The sequence below is a fragment of the Aspergillus melleus genome, assembly GCF_016097325.1.
Source record: "Aspergillus melleus strain CBS 546.65 chromosome Unknown contig1, whole genome shotgun sequence".
NCBI classification, from domain to species: domain Eukaryota; kingdom Fungi; phylum Ascomycota; class Eurotiomycetes; order Eurotiales; family Aspergillaceae; genus Aspergillus; species Aspergillus melleus.
Genome location: NW_025763370.1, coordinates 1762992 through 1782555, shown reverse-complemented (window position 1 = coordinate 1782555; position 19564 = coordinate 1762992). Strand labels below are relative to the sequence as shown.

The 19564-nt window shown below is 50.4% G+C and overlaps 10 protein-coding genes across 10 annotated transcripts; 5 read left to right on the top strand and 5 right to left on the bottom strand.

Moving 5' to 3' along the window:
- Positions 1–465: 465 nt before the first annotated feature.
- Positions 466–1203, bottom strand: BUD23 (18S rRNA methyltransferase BUD23; the record flags this gene model as incomplete). Its single annotated transcript, XM_046082339.1, has 1 exon — positions 466–1203. One exon carries the CDS (start codon positions 1201–1203, stop codon positions 466–468), a length of 738 nt encoding a protein of 245 aa, XP_045938296.1.
- A 550-nt stretch (positions 1204–1753) lies between these two features.
- Positions 1754–2551, top strand: SVP26 (uncharacterized protein; the record flags this gene model as incomplete). Its single annotated transcript, XM_046082338.1, has 2 exons — positions 1754–1823; positions 1914–2551. The coding sequence occupies 2 exons, from the start codon at positions 1754–1756 to the stop codon at positions 2549–2551; spliced, it is 708 nt and encodes a 235-aa protein (XP_045938295.1).
- An 832-nt stretch (positions 2552–3383) lies between these two features.
- Positions 3384–7317, bottom strand: BEM3 (GTPase-activating protein BEM3; the record flags this gene model as incomplete). The annotated part of the gene is made up of 2 exons (XM_046082337.1): positions 3384–3988; positions 4047–7317. The coding sequence occupies 2 exons, from the start codon at positions 7315–7317 to the stop codon at positions 3384–3386; spliced, it is 3876 nt and encodes a 1291-aa protein (XP_045938294.1).
- Positions 7318–8215: 898 nt separating this feature from the next.
- On the bottom strand, positions 8216–9689 carry MDM31 (mitochondrial distribution and morphology protein; the record flags this gene model as incomplete). Its single annotated transcript, XM_046082336.1, has 3 exons — positions 8216–8347; positions 8401–9623; positions 9680–9689. The coding sequence occupies 3 exons, from the start codon at positions 9687–9689 to the stop codon at positions 8216–8218; spliced, it is 1365 nt and encodes a 454-aa protein (XP_045938293.1).
- A 1146-nt stretch (positions 9690–10835) lies between these two features.
- prs3 (proteasome core particle subunit beta 6) lies at positions 10836–12306 on the bottom strand. Its single transcript, XM_046082335.1, has 2 exons — positions 11945–12306; positions 10836–11885 (listed from the first exon to the last, which is right to left on the bottom strand). The coding sequence occupies exons 1-2, from the start codon at positions 12043–12045 to the stop codon at positions 11198–11200; spliced, it is 789 nt and encodes a 262-aa protein (XP_045938292.1). The 5' UTR covers positions 12046–12306; the 3' UTR covers positions 10836–11197.
- A 123-nt stretch (positions 12307–12429) lies between these two features.
- On the top strand, positions 12430–13244 carry LDX57_000689 (HCNGP domain-containing protein; the record flags this gene model as incomplete). The annotated part of the gene is made up of 3 exons (XM_046082334.1): positions 12430–12501; positions 12572–12623; positions 12676–13244. 3 exons carry the CDS (start codon positions 12430–12432, stop codon positions 13242–13244), a joined length of 693 nt encoding a protein of 230 aa, XP_045938291.1.
- A 533-nt stretch (positions 13245–13777) lies between these two features.
- Positions 13778–14676, top strand: pre4 (proteasome core particle subunit beta 7; the record flags this gene model as incomplete). Its single annotated transcript, XM_046082333.1, has 3 exons — positions 13778–13807; positions 13863–14010; positions 14072–14676. 3 exons carry the CDS (start codon positions 13778–13780, stop codon positions 14674–14676), a joined length of 783 nt encoding a protein of 260 aa, XP_045938290.1.
- Positions 14677–14872: 196 nt separating this feature from the next.
- On the bottom strand, positions 14873–15923 carry LDX57_000687 (fumarylacetoacetate hydrolase family protein; the record flags this gene model as incomplete). Its single annotated transcript, XM_046082332.1, has 3 exons — positions 14873–15005; positions 15086–15807; positions 15909–15923. The coding sequence occupies 3 exons, from the start codon at positions 15921–15923 to the stop codon at positions 14873–14875; spliced, it is 870 nt and encodes a 289-aa protein (XP_045938289.1).
- A 271-nt stretch (positions 15924–16194) lies between these two features.
- Positions 16195–16568, top strand: LDX57_000686 (succinate dehydrogenase assembly factor 1; the record flags this gene model as incomplete). The annotated part of the gene is made up of 3 exons (XM_046082331.1): positions 16195–16275; positions 16351–16382; positions 16445–16568. 3 exons carry the CDS (start codon positions 16195–16197, stop codon positions 16566–16568), a joined length of 237 nt encoding a protein of 78 aa, XP_045938288.1.
- A 391-nt stretch (positions 16569–16959) lies between these two features.
- LDX57_000685 (Hsp20/alpha crystallin family protein) lies at positions 16960–17562 on the top strand (the record flags this gene model as incomplete). Its single annotated transcript, XM_046082330.1, has 1 exon — positions 16960–17562. The coding sequence occupies one exon, from the start codon at positions 16960–16962 to the stop codon at positions 17560–17562; it is 603 nt and encodes a 200-aa protein (XP_045938287.1).
- Positions 17563–19564: the final 2002 nt, after the last annotated feature.

The window sequence follows — 19564 nt, the reverse complement described above, 5'->3', positions numbered from 1 at the left end:
GTGCTGTTCTGTGTTTAGTTGCCACGCCACCCTGGCAAGCCGCCCGGGAAGGGGAGAAATCAAGCAGGCTACCGATTGGGCTCTTAGATGGTATGTCTCCTTGAACGCCGTGGGCACTTCCAGCCAGTGTAATCTTAGAAAAAGAAGCATCTTTCGCGCCCTTGACGTACCGAGCTACCGGTCCACAAAATTGAAGGCACAATTGAAGGCAAGCGAACTGGAACAACCAACAGATTCCAGACTGCGGGGTGACAAGATACTCCCCCCCGACATGATGAAGGTGGTTTAGAGTGTCTTCTCAGACAGGGATCGCTGTATGTTGCTAGTAGCGCTAAAGATTTGGAATCCTTGACGCAGAGGCTACTCCGTTTCAGTGCAAGGTAGTGTTTGCAGCGAAAAAGTCGTGAAGAAACATATCGAGGGATTTGGTGGGCAAAGCCAGCCATTCCGGATTGTAAGACCGAATCAAAATGCAGGCCGCCGTTTCCTGCCAGTGTATTTGGAACTCGATTTGACGACCTTGCCTTTCTTTGCCATCTGCTCCTTTTTCCGCATAATCCAAGCCCTGTCCCCTTTCCTGGAAGATGGCGCCTTGCCGTTCTCGGTGGCCCTTTTTCTGGCATCCAGAACATTGACGTCGTCCATGTCATGCACGACACCTGTGATATCGCCCTGCAAGCCGCCTCCGCCAACTGTCAAAACAAGATACAATTTACTGTTCTTAGTTCCGGGATCATCTTCCAGAATGCCGGCCCCAAAGCCAGCCCTGATAGCCGCGGCACTGATCATGCTTCGCTGCGCGTCATTTTTCGGATAGAATTGACAGACAGCACGGCCTCCGCGCCGGAGACTGGCATATAGGCCTTCGAAAAACCGACGTAGACGACCCTCGGGACTGACGTCGCTTGTTTCTGCATTGCAAAGCCACTGGATGGCACTGATGCTAATGGCTGCGTCAAATGAACCAGGTCGGAACGGTACTCCTTGACCGATGTCGGCCAGAAACAAATCGCCTTCGACACCTCGTTGGAGAGCAACATCCAGCATGCTGGGAGAGATGTCCATGCCAACCCAGGTATGCGGCCCCCCGTGCTCCGCAGGTACTTGGGAAAGGATCTCACCAGAAAGTCCGGAGCCGCAACCAAGGTCTAGGATGAGAGACGGGGATCGCAGGTCGAGAAGTTCCAGCGCCCGATTCGTCATATCAGCTTGGATGTTACGAATGCGGGAGGAAGTAGTGTATTTTCGTGATTCATTATCATCATAGAAGAGGTCCGGTGGTCTTGGTGGGGAGAGTGGTCAGAGAGAAGACAGAAAATCAAAAGAAAAAGCTAAAAGGCGATGGAGACAGAAGACTGAGAGTTCAAAACTTACAGAATATCTTCGGGGCGCGACATGATGGGGAGCAATATGAGGGAAAGTCCCCAAACCTTTTACTGGATTGTGAGGCAAAAATTTTGGCATCTATCCGTAACGACGAGAGAAGGACGGCCGAAGATTCGGTACGCCGCTGATGCCTGAGGCATAAAGGTAATGCCGTCCTCCGCAGTTGCAGTCTGGCCATTCCGCCATCTCTACATATTACCATGACTTCTAAGTGATAGAGGGCGCAACCCTTTTACTTTTCGGATCCCACGCGCTCACCCCATCATCTTCTGTCAATTTTCTTTGGCTTTTTTATTCCCCTTTCTCTCTTCCTTTCTCTAGGAAGTCCCACTTTTGCAAACCCCGGCTGTTATACTGCTCCGACAGCATGTGGATACTGCCTTTGGTTGGATACCTGGGGGTCATCGTAGGGTTCTCCTTTCTGACGCTTGCGATAGGTAAGCGCCATAGCCATGAGGCTTGTTCTGAGAAGCGACTTTTTTCCCCGCAACAATGGTCATCAGCTTTGATACTGACGCCCTCTCCAGCCTCAGGACTCTACTACTTGTCCGAGCTCGTAGAGGAACATACAGTCCTTGCCCGCCGACTGTTGACTCGGTTGATATACAGCGTCATAATCATCCAGATCCTCCTGTCTGTCGTCGACCGTTTCCCACTCTCTTTGTCTCTCCTCAGCATCGGCTCCCACTTGGTCTACGCAAGCAACCTACGACGGTTCCCCATTGTCAAACTCTCGGATCCCCTCTTTATTCTGTCCTGCATTCTTGTCGGACTAAACCACTGGCTCTGGTTTCGCCATTTTTCCAAACCCCTCCCTTCATCACGAGCCGGAACCAACTGGCGCAATCCATATCAGGTGGATGTGGATGACATGCCGACCTTTACTGAGGTCGCGTCGTACTTTGGGCTCTGTGTGTGGCTGGTGCCCTTTTCGCTTTTCGTCAGCCTCAGTGCGGGAGAGAATATTTTGCCTAGCATGGGCTCCGAGTATGCTACGGGGGAGCATGCCTCGACTGCCGGGTTTGCTAATAATGCCCTATCATCGGAAGGGAAGAGCAAGAACAAAGGAATGGCAAAGGCTTTGGTTGATGGCACTCGAGAGTGGGTCAGGGAAAACGGCGAGTTAATGGGTTTCTGGAGAGGAGACCACTCGAAACGGTTCTAAACGTTCTTTGTGACATACCAGATTAGGCCGAAGGAACTTTATCAGACGATCTTGTTGTCTATTCGAGTCATCTATAGTCATTATCTAAACATCATGTCAAATCTATATATTCCAATGACTTGCCTAACAAGAGAGTTGAGGGGTCAGAGGCATGTACGTTCACAGTAAGAACGGCATCGGCCTTTTCGTGGGTCTGCTAGCTGATAATATATTGCAAAAAAGTGACGTTATTAATGGAGGATATGAACAGACGGGACTTCACTCGGGCTTTGAAGCAACATCAAGATAGGAAGAAATGGGTATATCAATCATTCAAGGTTATTTATGAAATGCAACGTAGGAGGGCTGAGGAAAGAGAACCAGCACGCATCTGTACAAAACCATGACAATAATCACTTGGAGCAGAATATCGATGAACTCAAATCAAACACAACAGCGGACAGAATTATCAAACATGGGGCGCAAAAACATAGTTCAGAATTAGGTTCGTAAAAGAGTTTAGCAAATTACCATTACTATCACTAGTCACTCGCCAACGAGTGTGGCCTGACTTTGAGCGTTTGTCATTTCATTTGCGTTAGATTCATCATCGACCTTGATCAGCCATAATGGGACCACGAAACAGAGTGGGCGGAAGAAAGAAAGAGGATAAGAAGGAGGACTAGAAGAAGCAGAAGAAAAGGAGGACTCCCGGTATGACTTTCTGCACGGATACCATCCTTAAATGGCCGTAGAGCTGTCGTAGAGCCGTTAACTACTTAGGCTACATCCACCGTCAGCTGAGAACGAATTGTGAAGGCAAATAATTACACAGAAACTAACCTCGTTCGATTTAATATGGCGGAGGGGAGTTGCTTTGATGGTTAAGTTCCATAAAGAGCATGGAACTCTCTCTTCTTTTAGCCTTAGCAGATCGAGAAGACTCATTTGCCGGTGTTAACATAGACGGGGAATACATTTCGTCTCCATTAGCGAGGACTTGTTTGTGGCTAGAGTTTTCGTATCTCGGCTGAATGGAAACGAAACCAGTGTCTTGATGCGTATTGAAATCATCAAGAGATTCTTCTTTACGGAAGGCTGTCTGGCCATAACCTGGCGTTGAAATGTCGGGGAACATCTGTCGGCGCGGCGAACGGACGTCTCCCGGGGAGATAGAGTGACTGGCATTGAATTCCGCTGTGGTCGAACCGGAGCTTGGGGGATCTTCGAATATATCTTCGAAGTTAGTGAGGAACATTGAAAAGACAGGTGCCGGAATGTTGAGCGTTGGAGCAAAAACGATGCCGACGTTCCTGACTGTCATTTTATTGACATCCGAATTATTCACGATATTGATCAGAAATTGGACCAGTGCTCGTAACAGGGTCAGGTTCGCTTTCGGGAGCCTGTGAACGAGCGAGTTGAATGCCACGAGCTTTTTCTGCTTCTCATCAAGTTCTATCATAGCAGTTAGCACAAAAGATCGAGAGGAAGAGGGTAGCATATCTAGACCTACCAAGCACTCGAAGGAATTCTAAATGAAGCTCGCGGGTGAGAACCGTTGTAGGGAGCTCCCGCAGGTACTGCTTGAAAAGGGATGCAACGGCATGGACGTCGTAATACTGATCATCGGCCAAGAAATCAACATCGCCTTCAGTGTTGAACCGCTCTTTGAGAGCCTTAACAACAACATTTGAACCGCTCAACCGAAATATTCCTTCCTCCGATGCTGCATCCTTGGCCTTGAGATACTCTATGCAACGATAGACGACAGCCGGTAGATTGACGGCCACGCCCTGTGGTGCACAAAATTGAACAGCTTCGGCCAGAGGGATTCCGAATACCGGCCTCACGAACTCCCTTCTATCTCCTAAACTATGCCCATGAGGCTGCTGTGTTGGGAGATCGTGGACTGCATGAAGCTGCGAGGCAAGGTCAATCGATGATCTGGTACGGAAGCTCCAGATGCTTCGTTTTTTCTCTTTGGCACTATTGGCTGCCTTGTTTCCCCAGGCCCCAGCATCCTGGATCACTGCACCATTAGTGGGGCCGGAGATGAGACGCGACGAGAGTTGATTGGGGTCCGGCGAAGGGTTCGCCGCCTGGTTTGCATCCCCAGAATCTGCTAAGCCCCCAGGAGCAAGCAGGGGGGATACAGGACTCTGTTCAGAGGCTGGTCCAAAGATTGGAGGCTCGGCGGGAACAGCGTCGTCGTAGCTAAACCCCTGAACCGTATCGGGGCTTTCTGCGCCAGCCGTATCAATGCCCCTGTTCCCTTTCTTGCTTCCGTTGGATGATATATTAGGTGTGATGGTAGAGTTGCTAACTGGTTGCTTGCTGGTAATCGGCGTTTGTCCCTTTGAAGATCCGTGATTGGATCCTTCACTTTCCGACTGACTCTCAACGTATTCCAGGAGCGCTTCGACCCAAGCGTCTCTTTCTTCATCGCTCTCAGCGCACAAAACATGCCTGACGAGCGCAGAAGAGTCCTTCTTCTTGGGCTCCAGGACAAGAAAAGCATGACGATACTGATTGTCGACATCTTCCTCCGCTCGCGAAGGGGAGCTGTTTTGTCCATTTGCGCTCTGTGACTGCTTTCCAATTTGAGCATTATAGATTTTGATAGTTCCGAGGTGAGGACCACCTGGCGATTCAAAATACTTAAGCTCAGGACCATGGAGAACGAAATACCGTGCCTTCCAACCGCCAAAGTTTTTGCCTCGTTTGGTCAGATAACCTTCTTTCCTGGGCTTCCCATCCGGACCACGCAGCATTTCAGAGCCAGCCTGTTGCTTGCCCTTCAAGAGGCTGGTTTCGTCATCCCGAGGTTCAATGGCGTCAGTGGTAAGAAATTGGCACAAAGTCAACGCTGCATTCTCATCCATGGGCGTATCGAGAAGGGCTTCGAAGTAAGAGTTCAAAGCAGCACGCCGCGTGTCCACCTTGGCGGGGGAATGCCCGTTGAAGATGGAGCGGTCGGGCAACTTCGCACTAAAAGCCGACAGCTGCTTAACCTGTTGATCGAGCTGTGGGAGAGCTGCAATAACTTTTTCGACTCGCCAGAGTTCCGCATTGTCTGAGCGTGAGAAAACGCCCAGTGTAAAGACAGGCTCCTCTTCGGAGGGTTTGGACATGTTGTAGCTGTTTCTAGAGGGCCGCAGCCGCGATGATGACACTTTTACCTGAACCAAAGGAAGAGCATTGGGGGACAGCAGAAGGTTCGGATAGTCTTCTGAGACCAGACCTTGATGAATCTCTTGATTCTTGAAGGCTGGCGACCTAGGGCTGTCAATTCGAACTGCGGCATCGATAGATGGTACAGCGCGTTTCCCGGAGTCAGAAGAAAGTGAAGCCGAGGTGATAGGGTTGTTATATTGAGCAGCTCGAGGGGACAGAGCTAGACCAGAGACAGTACCCCCGGATGATGTGGGCATGGTAGCCAAAGGACCGGGCATCCTCGGTAACGGTGAGCCGAGAGGACGATCCTCTGGCCTGGGGCTCATTGGTAAGCCAGGGCTTTTGGCAGCCATCATGGCCGCATGAGAGCCTGGTGGTGACATATGGGCCATATGAGGATCTATCTCAAGCGGTTCCGATCGTGGTGCAGCTTGCGGCGAATATTGGTGGGAGTCCATCATTCTTGCATCGACTGAATTACCTGTTAGGGTTTCGAATGCTGATGTAGCCTGGGCTTTTTCTTTCGCCGCGGGAAATTCGAATGTACTTTGATCATTTTGCACGGCCGCCTGGCGCTCACGATCATCGTCATCCCTCGTTTTCCTTCGTCCCCGCTCAAACGACTGCTCGTCAACCGCCAATATATCCTCGTATTCAGATTCGGAGTCGGAAACATCCATGCGATCCACCGGACGGTGCTCTGGTAGGCCAAGGTTCAATGGCGCCGGGGGTGCCTTTCGGACCGGGTGAGAGAGCCTCTGCTGTGATCGTTCGCCGGGTACTGGGTCATTGGCAGTAGTGTTGGGACTTTCCAGACTTGGACTCGCTGTCGACAACTCTTGTCGCGCGAACACTAGCGACGGGGTTGTCTGCGACTCTCCGTGCCGATCGAGTTCTCCGGGGTAGTTATTGGTCGACGGGTCTTGGTTGCGATCCGCCAAGCTGCGAGATCCAACGAAGTCGGGTTGCAGTTGTTCCTTCGCTTTGGTATGGTACAGATCCGTGGAGGAAATTTTTGAATCTGAATCAATTCCCCTGGTCGGAGCATCGTAATTCGATGCCTGTGGCTGCCGGGCACCTGCCTGAATACCTGGCCCTTCTTTGCCTTTGGTGGATCTATCATGTTTTGTTTGTGCTTCCACCGATGGCACGGGTGGCGCTGAGTTCTGCAGGTCCTTAACCTTTTTCTTGTAACGTTCCTTATCTTTCAACGCACGGTCCAGGTCTTTATTAAGCCCTAGAATGAGGGTGCGTTGCTTGTCAACCAGTCTCCAAAGCTGAGAATTTTGAGAAGCCGCATGGTGCTTCTCTTTCAAAAGGTGTTTGATCACCGCCTCGGCCGAACCGGCAGTAGTTATTAGGTTTCCAATGTCTGTTTGGCTTAACGCGCTTACATCGAACGAAGACTTATGGGATTGGGACGCGGACGAGAGAGACGAGATAGCGGAATCGATCGAAGAAGTCCGAGGCATTATGCGCTGACCCGGTCGCTCGCCGGGCGTCGATCGTTGAGAGTTCAGGGGTGAAATCGGGGAGGACGTCGTTGACAGGGTCGAGTCCGGAGTGCGTGAGGCTAGGCGCGCCTTGTTCTCGTCCGTCCGTCCGGTCATATCTCTATCATGCTGGTTAGGTCCATGCAACGGCCCTTTGGATGTGGTAGAGGAGATTTGGCGAGTACCAGATAGGATTGCCGGGGATACGGCATGGGCTGTTTGTTTGGCTGGGAGAGGCTCGGCTCTTGGAGTGAGAAATAGAGCGGAGGGGGAGAGGGAGGGATGACGAGAGAGTAGAGCAGCTTAGCGATGGCGCGCTCTTTGAGGGGGGCGAGGCTGACCTCCGAGGGGTGGTGAAGTTGAGAGGTTCGTGTGAAGAAGGGGGAGGGGAAGGGAAGAACGAGACGGGGGTTGCGGGGAGGGCGAGAGCTCTAGTCGACGGGCGCAGCCCCCGAGTCGGAAGTCTGCGTGCCAAATCCAAAGCCAAGGGGCGCTGAGCGAGAGAAAAGTTGGTAATGAGCAAAAGTCCGAGAGTCGAGTGTGGATGGTGAAAGGACCATCACGTTGTCGCTAAAGATAAGATGGAACATGGTCTGTTCAGGAGCCACTGGCAAAGCTCCATAATAATAAATAACAGCAGCAGCAGCCCGAAGAATTCAATCAATCAGAATTGAAAGGGACGCGGGTCCCAAAGTATGAACCGGCGCTAAGTTCGACTGGCGCCAACCGCCCCCAGTTCTGTTCCAATTTACATGCTCATGTCTTCATGCCCCGGAAAATGACGGGTCATGCTTCTATACCCGGTTTCGTGAGATGAGATATATCATGGACATACACTAGCATCGAGTCACCTAATCATCCCTAACTGTACAAAACACCTCCCTCTACCCATGTTGCCATTTCAACCAGATAAAAACGCCCAAGGAAAGCCAACCATATGAGACAAAAAGAGAACGAGAGAGACGGCTGTCAGTTATGCCAGCACCGACTCCGTGTCGCGACAAAATGTACAGATTCATGCTATGTTGCCAGCCATTCCCATGAAAATAGCCTGGGCCGCTAGCTGAAGAGACCAGAAACCAACTTTCTTGAACCGTCGCTTGCGTGCCTGGTCATCGACCACGTCTCGCGCAAACGCATCGTATACCTTGGCAAGGTCAGTCTTGTACCGAATTGAAGAGGAAGGTAAGCGCAACTTACTGCCGCCGAAAGGTCATCCATCAAACCACTATCGAAGGTGGTCCAGCTGCCATCGAAATCGCCTAGGCGTTTGACTAGGCGACAGTTGACGGGAATGAAAGTTCGCCGTGAATTGATGTACGCGACCATGGGGCGTATCAAGGCATTATTGATGTAGGAAAGATCTCGTGTAAAAAGAGGCACGACCGCTTTAACATTGTTCAAGTGTAGCCGGAGGTCGGTGATCAAGAACCGTCTCTGATCGCTGGTCACGATTTCGCCAGTCTGATCCGCGCTATACGAGGTCGGGTCGTCATACCGGTTGGACGTTACGGTAGCTTCCAGTCGATCGTATAGATCGGTCATTACCTTGGTCAGGCTTTCATCATTTTCCGCGGGGAACATGATGTCGGCAACGATATCAACTGTGCCTTCATGGATCCAGGAAAAGGGGCCTTGCACCCCTCGGTTTAGATGGTCGATATTCAGCCCGTCGATGCGAATCCTGCTATGTTTCTTCCAGGGGTTTGGCTTGTCATCCCGGTCATCCTGGCCACCCAATCGGGCGCCCGTAAAACTGTGGGTTTGGCGAGGATGAATTGTGAACAGGGAATTGTCAAATGACCCGGACATCATATTAGCAGACATGAAATCATAGAAAAGCCACTGCTTTCTTAGCTGTGGGAGATCGCACGAAAATATGCTAACGGAGAATGGTCTAAAATTGTCCGGCTGGTAAACCGAGACAAGGACATCGTTCATCTTGAAGGAATCGATCTCGAAGTCGCCAGGATTGTGCTCATGCCGGTAGGATTTAGGGTCCAAGTCGACATTTGGCCAGTAGACATGTCTACGGTCCACCACGCCCCGTAGCCCCTTCACTTCGACATCACGAAGAAGTCCTTTACCATTGATCCATTTAGTGAACGACAGCGTGACGTTGACGGTCTCGATTGATAAGTCGAACTGTGTGTAGTTCGTATCTTCCTCATCAGACGACGGTCGCGGTTCCGATACGTCGGAGCTAGGTTGTTCGTTAAGAGCTGCAGCTGCGGCCACAGCAGCAGCAGTCTTCGAGGAACCTTTACTAACATGGCCAGTACCCTGACCTGGTCTTCTGGAGACGAAAACGTTCTTAAAAGTGATGACACCGTCTCCCCACCGGGGTACAATTGCAGATTCAAACACTACCTTCACACCGGAGGATCTCGTAAGGTAATTTCCTACCCAACCGGCAAGGGTTTCTATAGAGCATCAGTCAAGTGCTGGACACAATTATAGAGTGGGAATAAGAACGTACCCTGAGCCATGACGGTGTTTATCGCAAGAATCAGCAAAGAAAAAAAGGTCGTGGTCCCTAAGACAATCCATAGCACATGACCCAACAGAACCCACGAGAAAAGGGCCGTTATCTCGTCGAGATTAAAGGGTCGGACGCTACGAATTGAGAACCACTTGAAACGTACTTTGAGCCTCGACCAGAAACCAGTGGCTGCGGCCAGGAGTTCCTCCTTTGTAGGTCGATGCAGCTGTGACATGTGAGGTAAACGGTCCATCAAATGTCGATTCGACGTCACCCCTCGGGCCTGCTCATTAATGGCCTGCTTGGGCACTGAGCCATGCGACTGGACATCCTTTCCACTGTTTTGTGGTATGTAGGACTCGCCGCCTTCAGGGCTTTTAGAATCCTTTTGTGTTTTTGATTTCGGCCCATCATCCTTGGTGTGTAACTCCCGCTTCGAAGCAGTCCGCGAAAGTCCGCGAAAAAACCTTCGATCAAATTGATAGCTTCGATGTGAAATTATTTTTTCCGGAGAGATCGCACAGGTTGTTCCCGTTTCTACCGCCGTCGAATTCGGAGAGAATCCAAGCACGAAAAAGCCTCCCGAAGCAAACCGCCTGGTGATTTGAGTCGTTCGCCGTGGTGGTAATGACGAGATCTTTCGAAACTGTCGTTTGAGCAGGAAATCATGAACATGATTATTCAAATTCGCCGCGTCCGAGAAAAAAAGAGTACGACTGGTCTGTTGTCCCAGTCCAAAAAAAGGGCTTGTTGTTGCCCAAAAGTTGGAGTATAGCCTGCGTCCGAAATTGCCAGACATGATTGCCGTCACATACTGGATATCTGGCAATATATTAAATGAAGGAAGTAGCAAGGGAGGGAAAAGACGCTGTGATATTGATCAGAGAATGGGCCGATAAACGTCAGGGACAGAAGTTTGGACCAAGTTCCGATGGTCTTGGCGGCTAAGCTCTTGAACAAATTTCAATGAAATCATCCCGCCCCAGTGAGAGTAAGTTTGTCCTGTTTGTAAGACTAGTGCCCCCGAGTAACTAGGCTATCTCCATACAGAGATGGACGAATACTCGAGACACAACTCCAAAACAAAAGTATTCTAGTTCCTTTAAAGTCAATTCCTGAAATAATTTCTTTTCAACTCCACAAGTATCGCCCATCGAGTGCGCAGACAGCCAAACTAATCAATGCGACTCTGGGACTGCGGCGGCAAAAGATCCGGCCCTCATTTCTAACTCTGTGACATGCATTACGATTCCATGCTTGTGCAGGTACTCTCTTGTTCACCGCTGACACAGGACGGTGATGCGATACGCTACTAGTGTTGCTATATGTATACAGTGACATTAATCGGCTACAATAGGCCAAGCTCGCCAGATAGGACATTTTCACATGATACTGAAGACGAGTGGACAGATCGAACTCATTGATGGAATTGTTTCTTGAACGACTACCGGGGAACAAACAGGACGTGAAGAAAGAAACGGAGACAGGACATTATTAGGTCTAAAGAAAGCCCCCCTAGTCCTTCTTCAATGGCGTGTAAACCTCCTCTATGCCGTGACTTGTGATGATCATCGTTTGTAGGCCATCTCCAACCTCGATATGTCTCTCCACCGCGCTGGTGAATGCATCTTGCACCAGTTGTTCGGCCGTTGCTCTCGGTAGCGGCTCCGGCTTCCTTGCTTCGAGAGCATGTCCCTCTCCACTCCCAGGGATGTACTGGTTCTTGAAGTTGACCTGGTTATCCAAGAAGGGCATGATCAAGCTCGCCGCTGAGCCTGCCGCCCTGCATTGTTCTCGTTCGTAGGAACCGACGGGATCGTAGCTGTATAAGGCACCTTTGCCCTCCTCGTCAAGGCCGGCTAGAATAGCAGTCACGTAGTAGGGGAAGAATCGTTTCTGGTAAAGAATGGTCGACAAGCGCTGAGCACATGCCCCGACAGACATGGGCTTTCCATGTTGGTACTTATACATCTTTACTACTGCATCCAGCCGTTCTTTGAGAGCTTGACCGTCTGCAGCGAATCCCACAACTGAGAGGATGATGTGGGCACCATCGCCGGTCTCATCGTCACCACCAATCTTGAAAACCTTGGGGACGTAGCGAGAGTTGATGTTGTACCCTGCAACCGAACGAGTGTCACCGGCGAGGATGGCGAAATCGGCGCCTGTGATGCCTAGAGTGGAACCACCATTATCCGTGTATCTTAAGCCAAATCAGCACCATGGAAATAAACCAGTCAGTCCCAAAACTTCTATACGCACGGGTAAAACGAATGCTGCTTGTTGCCTGCGGCGGCTGTATGGGGTTGAGAGAAGGAGTATCCAATCGCTCCGTTGTGAGGTTGATGACCCATTAACGACATCGTGTCCTTCGATAGCGTTCGGCGAGATAGAGTTCCAACGATGAATACAAGATAGATGTTCCTTTCGGGAGAAGCAGGACGCGGAGTTGCGGGCGGGCAATGAAGACGATGTTCTGCGTAAATGAGATAGTTGCGTTAATGGAGCTATTGCAGGTCTGACGCGGACCTTCAGCAGCCTGGTGCTTACATAATCTGGAAGCTTCCGCCTTTCGTCTTCCGCCTTTTGAGGCCGGCTCGCAAGAGGTCGTAGCTGTTTGGAGATATCCAATTTTCCTGAACCGATATTCCTGATTATATCTTCCAACTGATTTGCCAGTGACCCTGTCAATTCACGCGCAAGCGAAAGTTTCGCAGCAGGTCGGGTCAATATCATCATTTACAATTATGCTGGGCCTCGGAGCATATGAAAGCAGCAGCGAAGATGAGGTTGTTGAGAAGCGCACTTCGTCGCCAAAGGTAAAATGCGATGCTTAGAACCCTTGGTATGAGAAGATGGGCTAATTTGCAATTTTTCTACCTTTTCCAGCACGAGCTAGAACATGGTTCCGGTGCAACCTCTAAGCCCGTCGCAGATACCGGTAGAGTATACCAGGCTGTATGAGTCGGCGTATATCTGACCATCGATTTCAGCACAAGTGACGCCAGATGTACCCCAGCCGGTAATATCTACGGAGCCAAATCCTCCAGGGCCAGTTCTCGGACCATCTCACCAAGAGGCCCAGCCTTCGAACCCCCGCTCTATGCATGGGCAGGCGTCCCCATATTCAGCATCGCGCAACTTGGTCCATGATTTAACACTTCCTCCGGTGCCATGTCTAGATATCCCACCATCGCCCCCTGGATCGCCTAGTCCAGCCGCGAATGCTAAATTCGCCCATTTTCTGGCACTCAAGAAACAAGAGGTCCACTTTAATGAAAAATTGGCCGGCTCAAGCTCGCTCAAGAACCCAAGTCTACTGAAAAAGCTGATGGAGCATGCGGGTCTCAGCGAGGAGATGCAATACCATACTGCACTATCTCGTGAATTATGGGACATGGATGGTCTTCCGGCCTGGGGGTTCAAGGAAGAGCTGTTGAAGGCGCAGAAGGAAATGCGCGACAACCTGGAAGAGCAAAGGCTTCAAGGCCAAAGAGATACGATTGATTTCGTGGCAGCGACCACTCCCAGTACCAAAAAAAGATCAAGACCACACCCGTGAGGAATCATCAAGAGAAAGAAAAAGCGACTGGTAATGATCTTGATCTTCTGATAGTTATTATATATACCCTTTAGACTTGATAGGAAGCTGCAGTTTGTGAAGAACTGATCGAAAAATAAAAATAATAATAATGATTAAGCGACAGTATCATACCATACCATGGCCGCAAATCCTTGGCGTAAGGCCATGATTGTATATAGACAGAAACGGCCATTTGGTTGTAGGAGAATGAGGGATTCCAAGTTCTCGCTAAGCGCGGAATGCACCCATTGATTATTAGCTCTCGTAGGCGCGGTGTCCGGGCCGCTAGTGGGCAATAGCGGGTGACTAACGTAACAGGAGCTCCGTCAGCTCTAACTGCCTAACTAGCAATAACCTACTTTACGCTGAACTGCAGTCGCTCCATTCTACTTCCACAATCCCCAAAGACTTGCTGCCATCGAGAATCTCATTTGTCTTTCCCTTCTTCACACATCCCATATTCTACAGTCTATTCAGCATCACGCACCGCCCCCCGAGCCGCAACTTCCGTCATGAATCACTTTCCTGAAGTTTGGGGTCGAGTAAGATGATCACCACGTCTATATACGTCACGCCTCACTAACTCTCTGTCATAAGCCCAGGGATGATGTCTATGGCCCTTATAATCCTTCGTACCTACAAACAACTGGCCCCAAAGCCCATACTCAGTCGCCTGCCGTGACCGGAACGTCAGTGATCGCGGTCAAATTCAATGGCGGCGTTGCGATCGCTGCTGACAACTTGGGTGCGCATCTCAGACCGAATGCTCTCGTTCACAAGACTAACGTGTCCTGGGTTCCTGATAGCTTCATATGGCTCTCTTGCCCGATTTTCCGATGTGAAGCGTCTCCGGGCGTTTGGCGATTCGGCCGTCGTGGGGTTCAGCGGTGATGTGTCCGACATGCAGTACATTGATCGTCTCCTGGAATCAATCGATATCAGGGAGAATTACTCGACCCATGGCAATATGCTCAACGCTAAGAACCTCCACACGTACTTGTCCAAGGTGTTTTATAAGCGCCGCTCCGAGTTCAACCCGCTTTGGAACCACATCCTTGTGGCCGGATTCGATGGAGACAAGAAGCCGTTCCTCAGCTCGGCTGACTTGCTTGGAACTACCTTCTCAGCGCCTCACCTTGCCACCGGGTTTGGTGCTCATCTCGCCGTTCCGATCCTTCGTCGACTGTTCCCGGAAGAGAGACCCACCGAAGAGATCAGCAAGGATGAGGCAGTGGCAGCGCTGAGGGATTGCCTAAAGGTCCTCTGGTACCGAGATGCTCGGAGTATCGACAAGTACTCCCTCGCAGTGATCACGGGTGATGGTATCGAGATGCAGGAGGACCAGAAGATCGAGGAGCAGAGCTGGGCATTCGCAGAAGGCATCAAGGGATACGGAGCTCAGGTCAACTAGGTATCAATAACTTGTGTCTAGCGATAGGAGTCTTATTAACAAGAGACAAACTATATGCATGTTTACTAGTGTCGTGCTATGTCAAAGTTATAGGACCAGCTCTTTCGTGAAAGTAAGTAAAAAGAGTACCGCGACTTTACAATGCCACCTGTATTTTCGTCAAGCCTTGTAGCGGCGACCTCGCACGATCAATTACTCAGAGCTTGGGGGTGATATTGTCGAAGACTACCTGATTCGTGCACGACCCCACTCGCTCGAGGGAAACTTCCACACGATCCCCGTCTTTGAGCCAAAGTGCTGGTTTTCGGCCCATACCCACACCTTGCGGGCTTTATCACATCCGTCAGTTCTGTTTCAAGAAAAACACAGAAATCGACAGTAACTAAAACGAGGGCAAGGACCGACTCACGTTCCGGTAAAAATCAGATCACCTGGCAACAGGGTGGTGCCTTGCGACAAGAACGAAACCATCTTTGCCACACCAAAGATCATATCCTTGGTTGACGAAGATTGGACCGTATGGCCATTGAGCTTCGTCGAGATGTGCAAATCATTCGGATCACGGATCAAGCTAGAGGACACAATGCCGGGACCGAAAGGTGCCCAGCCATCGAAGCCCTTCCCCAATGCCCACTGCCCTCCACCACGCTTGATCTGCCAGTCTCGATGGGAAACATCATTGCCGACGGCGTACCCGAGTACATAGTCCAGTGCTTGATCTTCGGGGACGTTTCTGGCTTCCTTGCCGATCACGACCACCAGCTCGCATTCATAGTCCAGACCCTCGCTTTCTTGTGCCATGAGAGGGACGGGGATGTCGTCGGTCGGACCTGAGATAGCCGTCACCGGCTTGTAGAAGAGTACCGGGTACTTGGGCGTGGGCAAGTTGGATTCTCTTGCATGTTGCTCGTAGTTCAACCCCAGACCGCGAACAGTCCCAACATCGCCTCTCGCCAACGGGGCCAAGAGCAGTTTAACTTCGGCAATTTGTTCTGTTACGCGATGCTGACCAAAGATGTCGCCTTGGATCACCCGGGCTTTCGTCACGCCGGTCAGGTCGGGGGCACCGGAGGGCAGGATGGCATCTCCGTAGTAAACATTGCCATCCCGAGCCAGAAAGCGGATGAGACGCTGCGATGAGTTGAAGTGACAGGAAGTTAGTTGGAATCAGCTGCTGGACAATTGGAGCAACTATATATACGGGCAACATGTCTAAAGTAAGAATAACATACCGAGAATTCCGGCATGTTGTCCTTTCAAACTGAGCAGCCCACGAGACTTTATAATCAATCAATTGGTAGGAATAAAAGATAGATGAAGAAAATAAAGTCTCTACCAGAACCTACTTATCTACTGATGATGTGCGGAGTAGACATACTACTGACGGGGGTCTCGGCCGGGAAAGCGTCGCCGCCTTTTCCTTTTCCCCCGCAAAACCCGGCGACGGCCGGAGATCATCTCTTGAACTTCTCCAATCCGTTCCATCCCTGACCACCCCGCTCTAGGTAGACGAGACTGATGGCTCGATTGTCGGGTCTCCAGAGAGAGGTCCTCTCCCTCTACCGAAAATGTCTAAGAGAGATTCAGAAGAAGCCGGCGGTAAGTGGATAGTCGGATCACCACCCACCCCCATACGAAGAGCATCTGGCTCACGAGCTAAACCCCCATGATTAGGAGACCAGAGGTAACTTCAAAATTTATGCCAGGTAATACCTTCTATCTCCCTTGTCCGTCCCGACGCTACCTACTGAATGGCATTTGGCTGCAGGGCGGAATTCCGCAAGCATCTATCCGTGAACAAGAAGGACTTCAATGCGATAGAATATTTGCTACGGAAGGGACACCGCCAGGTTGAGATGTATTCTTCTCCCGGAATCCGGAACATCCAGTAACTCGTGCAAGGCGAGAAGAAGAAGCTCCAGAGGACTGGAAGGTTCGCGCATCTTCCGGCGGCGAGTCCAGCGTTGGCCGCGGGATTATCTAAGCGCGTCTCCGTCATCGCATCGAAGCTCCCAGATCCGTCCCGCAGTGTCCACTCGCTACGAGGCCCTGCCGGCGCATTCGATTGCTTACGGAAGTAGTATTACACCATGGCAGTGCCATTTGCTTCTAGAATAGAGTGTTGTCTGTATAAAAAGAACGATAATGTTCCTTGACAGAGCTTCCTTCCATCATCTCCAAGTCAAAGTCCCAACAACAAAGACCATCCCATCAACCTACCTACTACATACTTCCTCATCTATACTCTTTCCATCTACGTCTTAAGAGTCCTCAATCTTCGCCATGGCTTTCTTCCCTTGCTCTTCTAGTGGCTTCTCGCCCTTGTTCCACCTACTCGATGATTACGATGTGCATCGATCCAGAAGCCCCAAGAGCCGAGTGAGACCCGTCCGCTCGTTCAGTCCTCGTTTCGACGTCTACGAGCAGGATGGCAGCTATCATCTGGACGGCGAACTGCCGGGCGTTGACCAGAACAACATCGATATCGAATTCACCGACCCTCACACCCTAGTCATCAAGGGTCAGGTCGAACGGCAGTACAATGACACAGCATCCGACGCCAACGAAAGCGTCGATGAGCCTGCCGATGACACCTCCTCCAACAAGTCCCTTCAGCCCACAGTTGAAGACGAAGACGAACTGAACTCCTCAGCGACCCCTGAATCCACGGCATCCACTTCTCATCCAGCAGCCGCACCAAGCAAGCCCGGCTCTACCTACAAATACTGGGCGTCGGAGCGCTCCATTGGTCAATTTCAACGAACGTTCTCATTCCCAACCCGGGTGGATCAAGAAACAGTCAGGGCAAGCTTGAGAAACGGAATTCTTTCAGTCATTGTTCCCAAGGAGCCCGCTCCTAAGTTGAAGAAGATCCGGGTCGAGTAAACGAAGAAGAATCATGCTGAATGTGTCCACCTGTCCTCAGCTCCTGGATTTTTAGGTTGGCTTTCATTTCATTTTCTGGCGCATGTGTACGGAACGGTTTCGTATCAGTTGGCTTTCTTTGCTTTCTCTTCTGTTTTTGCTCTCTTCTTTCTCTCACACAGTCAGCATGTACGAATAGTTACGCCATTAGCATTAATGAATCTAGAAAGCTCTTACTTCATTGACATCATACGGCCGTAGATCATCTCGCTATAAAGTAAAAGTGCCGTAGTATGTAACCCACAGGTTAAAGAAAGTAGTTCTATGTCCGTAGGAATACCTCTCATGCCACGCGTTTTATTGTAGTATATGTGTGCACATGCAATTCAAAAACAGAAGCTGCAATTGACTAGAAATAAATAGCATTTGTCGGGCTACATATTCTCGCCTCAGGCGTGTACGAGGGAATGGCCACAACAAGGGACACACATCTTTGACTCAACAAAACTTTTTGACCCAAACACCTAGCTGCGTATCGACTGTTTTCGTAATAAAGAAAGATGTAACAAATGAAAAGAAATGAGATATTCAACGATAGAATATGGAAACACATCGAGTCATCGAAATGGGGTATATCCATAGCTGCACCAAAATTTCTCAGCAACTCTCGTGCAACCCCAACGCCAAGACAATGAATATAACGAGAGAAAAAGAAAGTACAAATCCACAAGAAGAAAGAAGGAAAAGAAAAGGAGCGAGGCGGGAGGAGGGGACAGAAGGAAAAGATCGGGCAAGGGAGGCAAGAGCCATATACTATATATAGATATCAATGAAAGGCAAAGGGAGACGCGGCTGCATAGATATTTGGACGCTTTTGCTGTTTGGACAACCTGCGACGTTGGTATTCAACACTCCGGCACCTCGGTCTCCCCCGTGGAATGTCAACATAACGTTCACTCTTGACTGATTGCGAGGTGCTTAGAGTTGTTATTGCAGGGTGCTTCTCAGCAGCTGAATCTGCACACACAATCTTGCTTGCCCGGCTGTAGAATCGCGGATTATCGAGGCCACTCTCTTGCCCGGATCGGTTCTCAGATACCGCTCTGCGAGTTCCAGCCATGACAGAGCCCATGTAATCTGATTCGTCGGAAGCCTTAGGCTTTGTTTGGGTGTTTTTCGCCCAACCGTGATCTAGACCAGACTCAAGGTCAAACTCGAAGTTACCACCCAAAGACTGTAGACCCGGCATTGAAATCAACGCATCCAATATTGTGGTATCCTGGCATTTCAATGGTGCCGTCGTTTCAGTAAAAGCAGATTCTTGACTGCGCAGATGGGCGCAGTATCGAGGAAGTGATTCCATCCTGGTTGAGGGCGGTGGGCCTGTGTAGGATAGGCTCCTTACACGTCCATTCAATGGCTTTAGGGGCGACTCGTGGCACATAGACATCGACCAACCCCCGGATTCAAGCTTGTATCTCATCTTAGAATCCCGAAGCCGTGGGGGAAGGTGCGCAGGATACGTGTTTCCGAGCCCGAATAATTCCCCTATCTCTTGCCCACTAGCGTCTCGTGCGTTCCCTCCAAACGTAAACCTGCGATATCTGAGTGCCTGCCGTTGTGTAAATGACTGGGAGTCGAAAGATGATCCGGCGCGGCTGGCTTGCAGAGATCGAACCGACGCCGTGGAGCTGTAGCCGCTGTCGACCTGTTTATGTGATACTGACTGCCTCGTCTCCAGTAGTCCCCCATGAGTGGTTTTATCAAAGCGAGAAGGCAAGGGGCTTTGATTATCGTCAGCAAGGGCACCTTTGTCTTCGGGCTCCTTCTCGCCAAATTTTGAAATCATGGTTGTTGGTGACATCTCGTAAGAAAGTGGACTTGCTGGTGGCTCGTCGCAACTTCCATCGGGAGAAAATGGCCGAGTAAGTAACGCGGAACTTGGTGCAGCATTATTGCGCCGAGTTGTTAGACATTGCTGACCGAGCGAGGGTCTATGGTCTGTTCGTTCAGCACCGTCAAT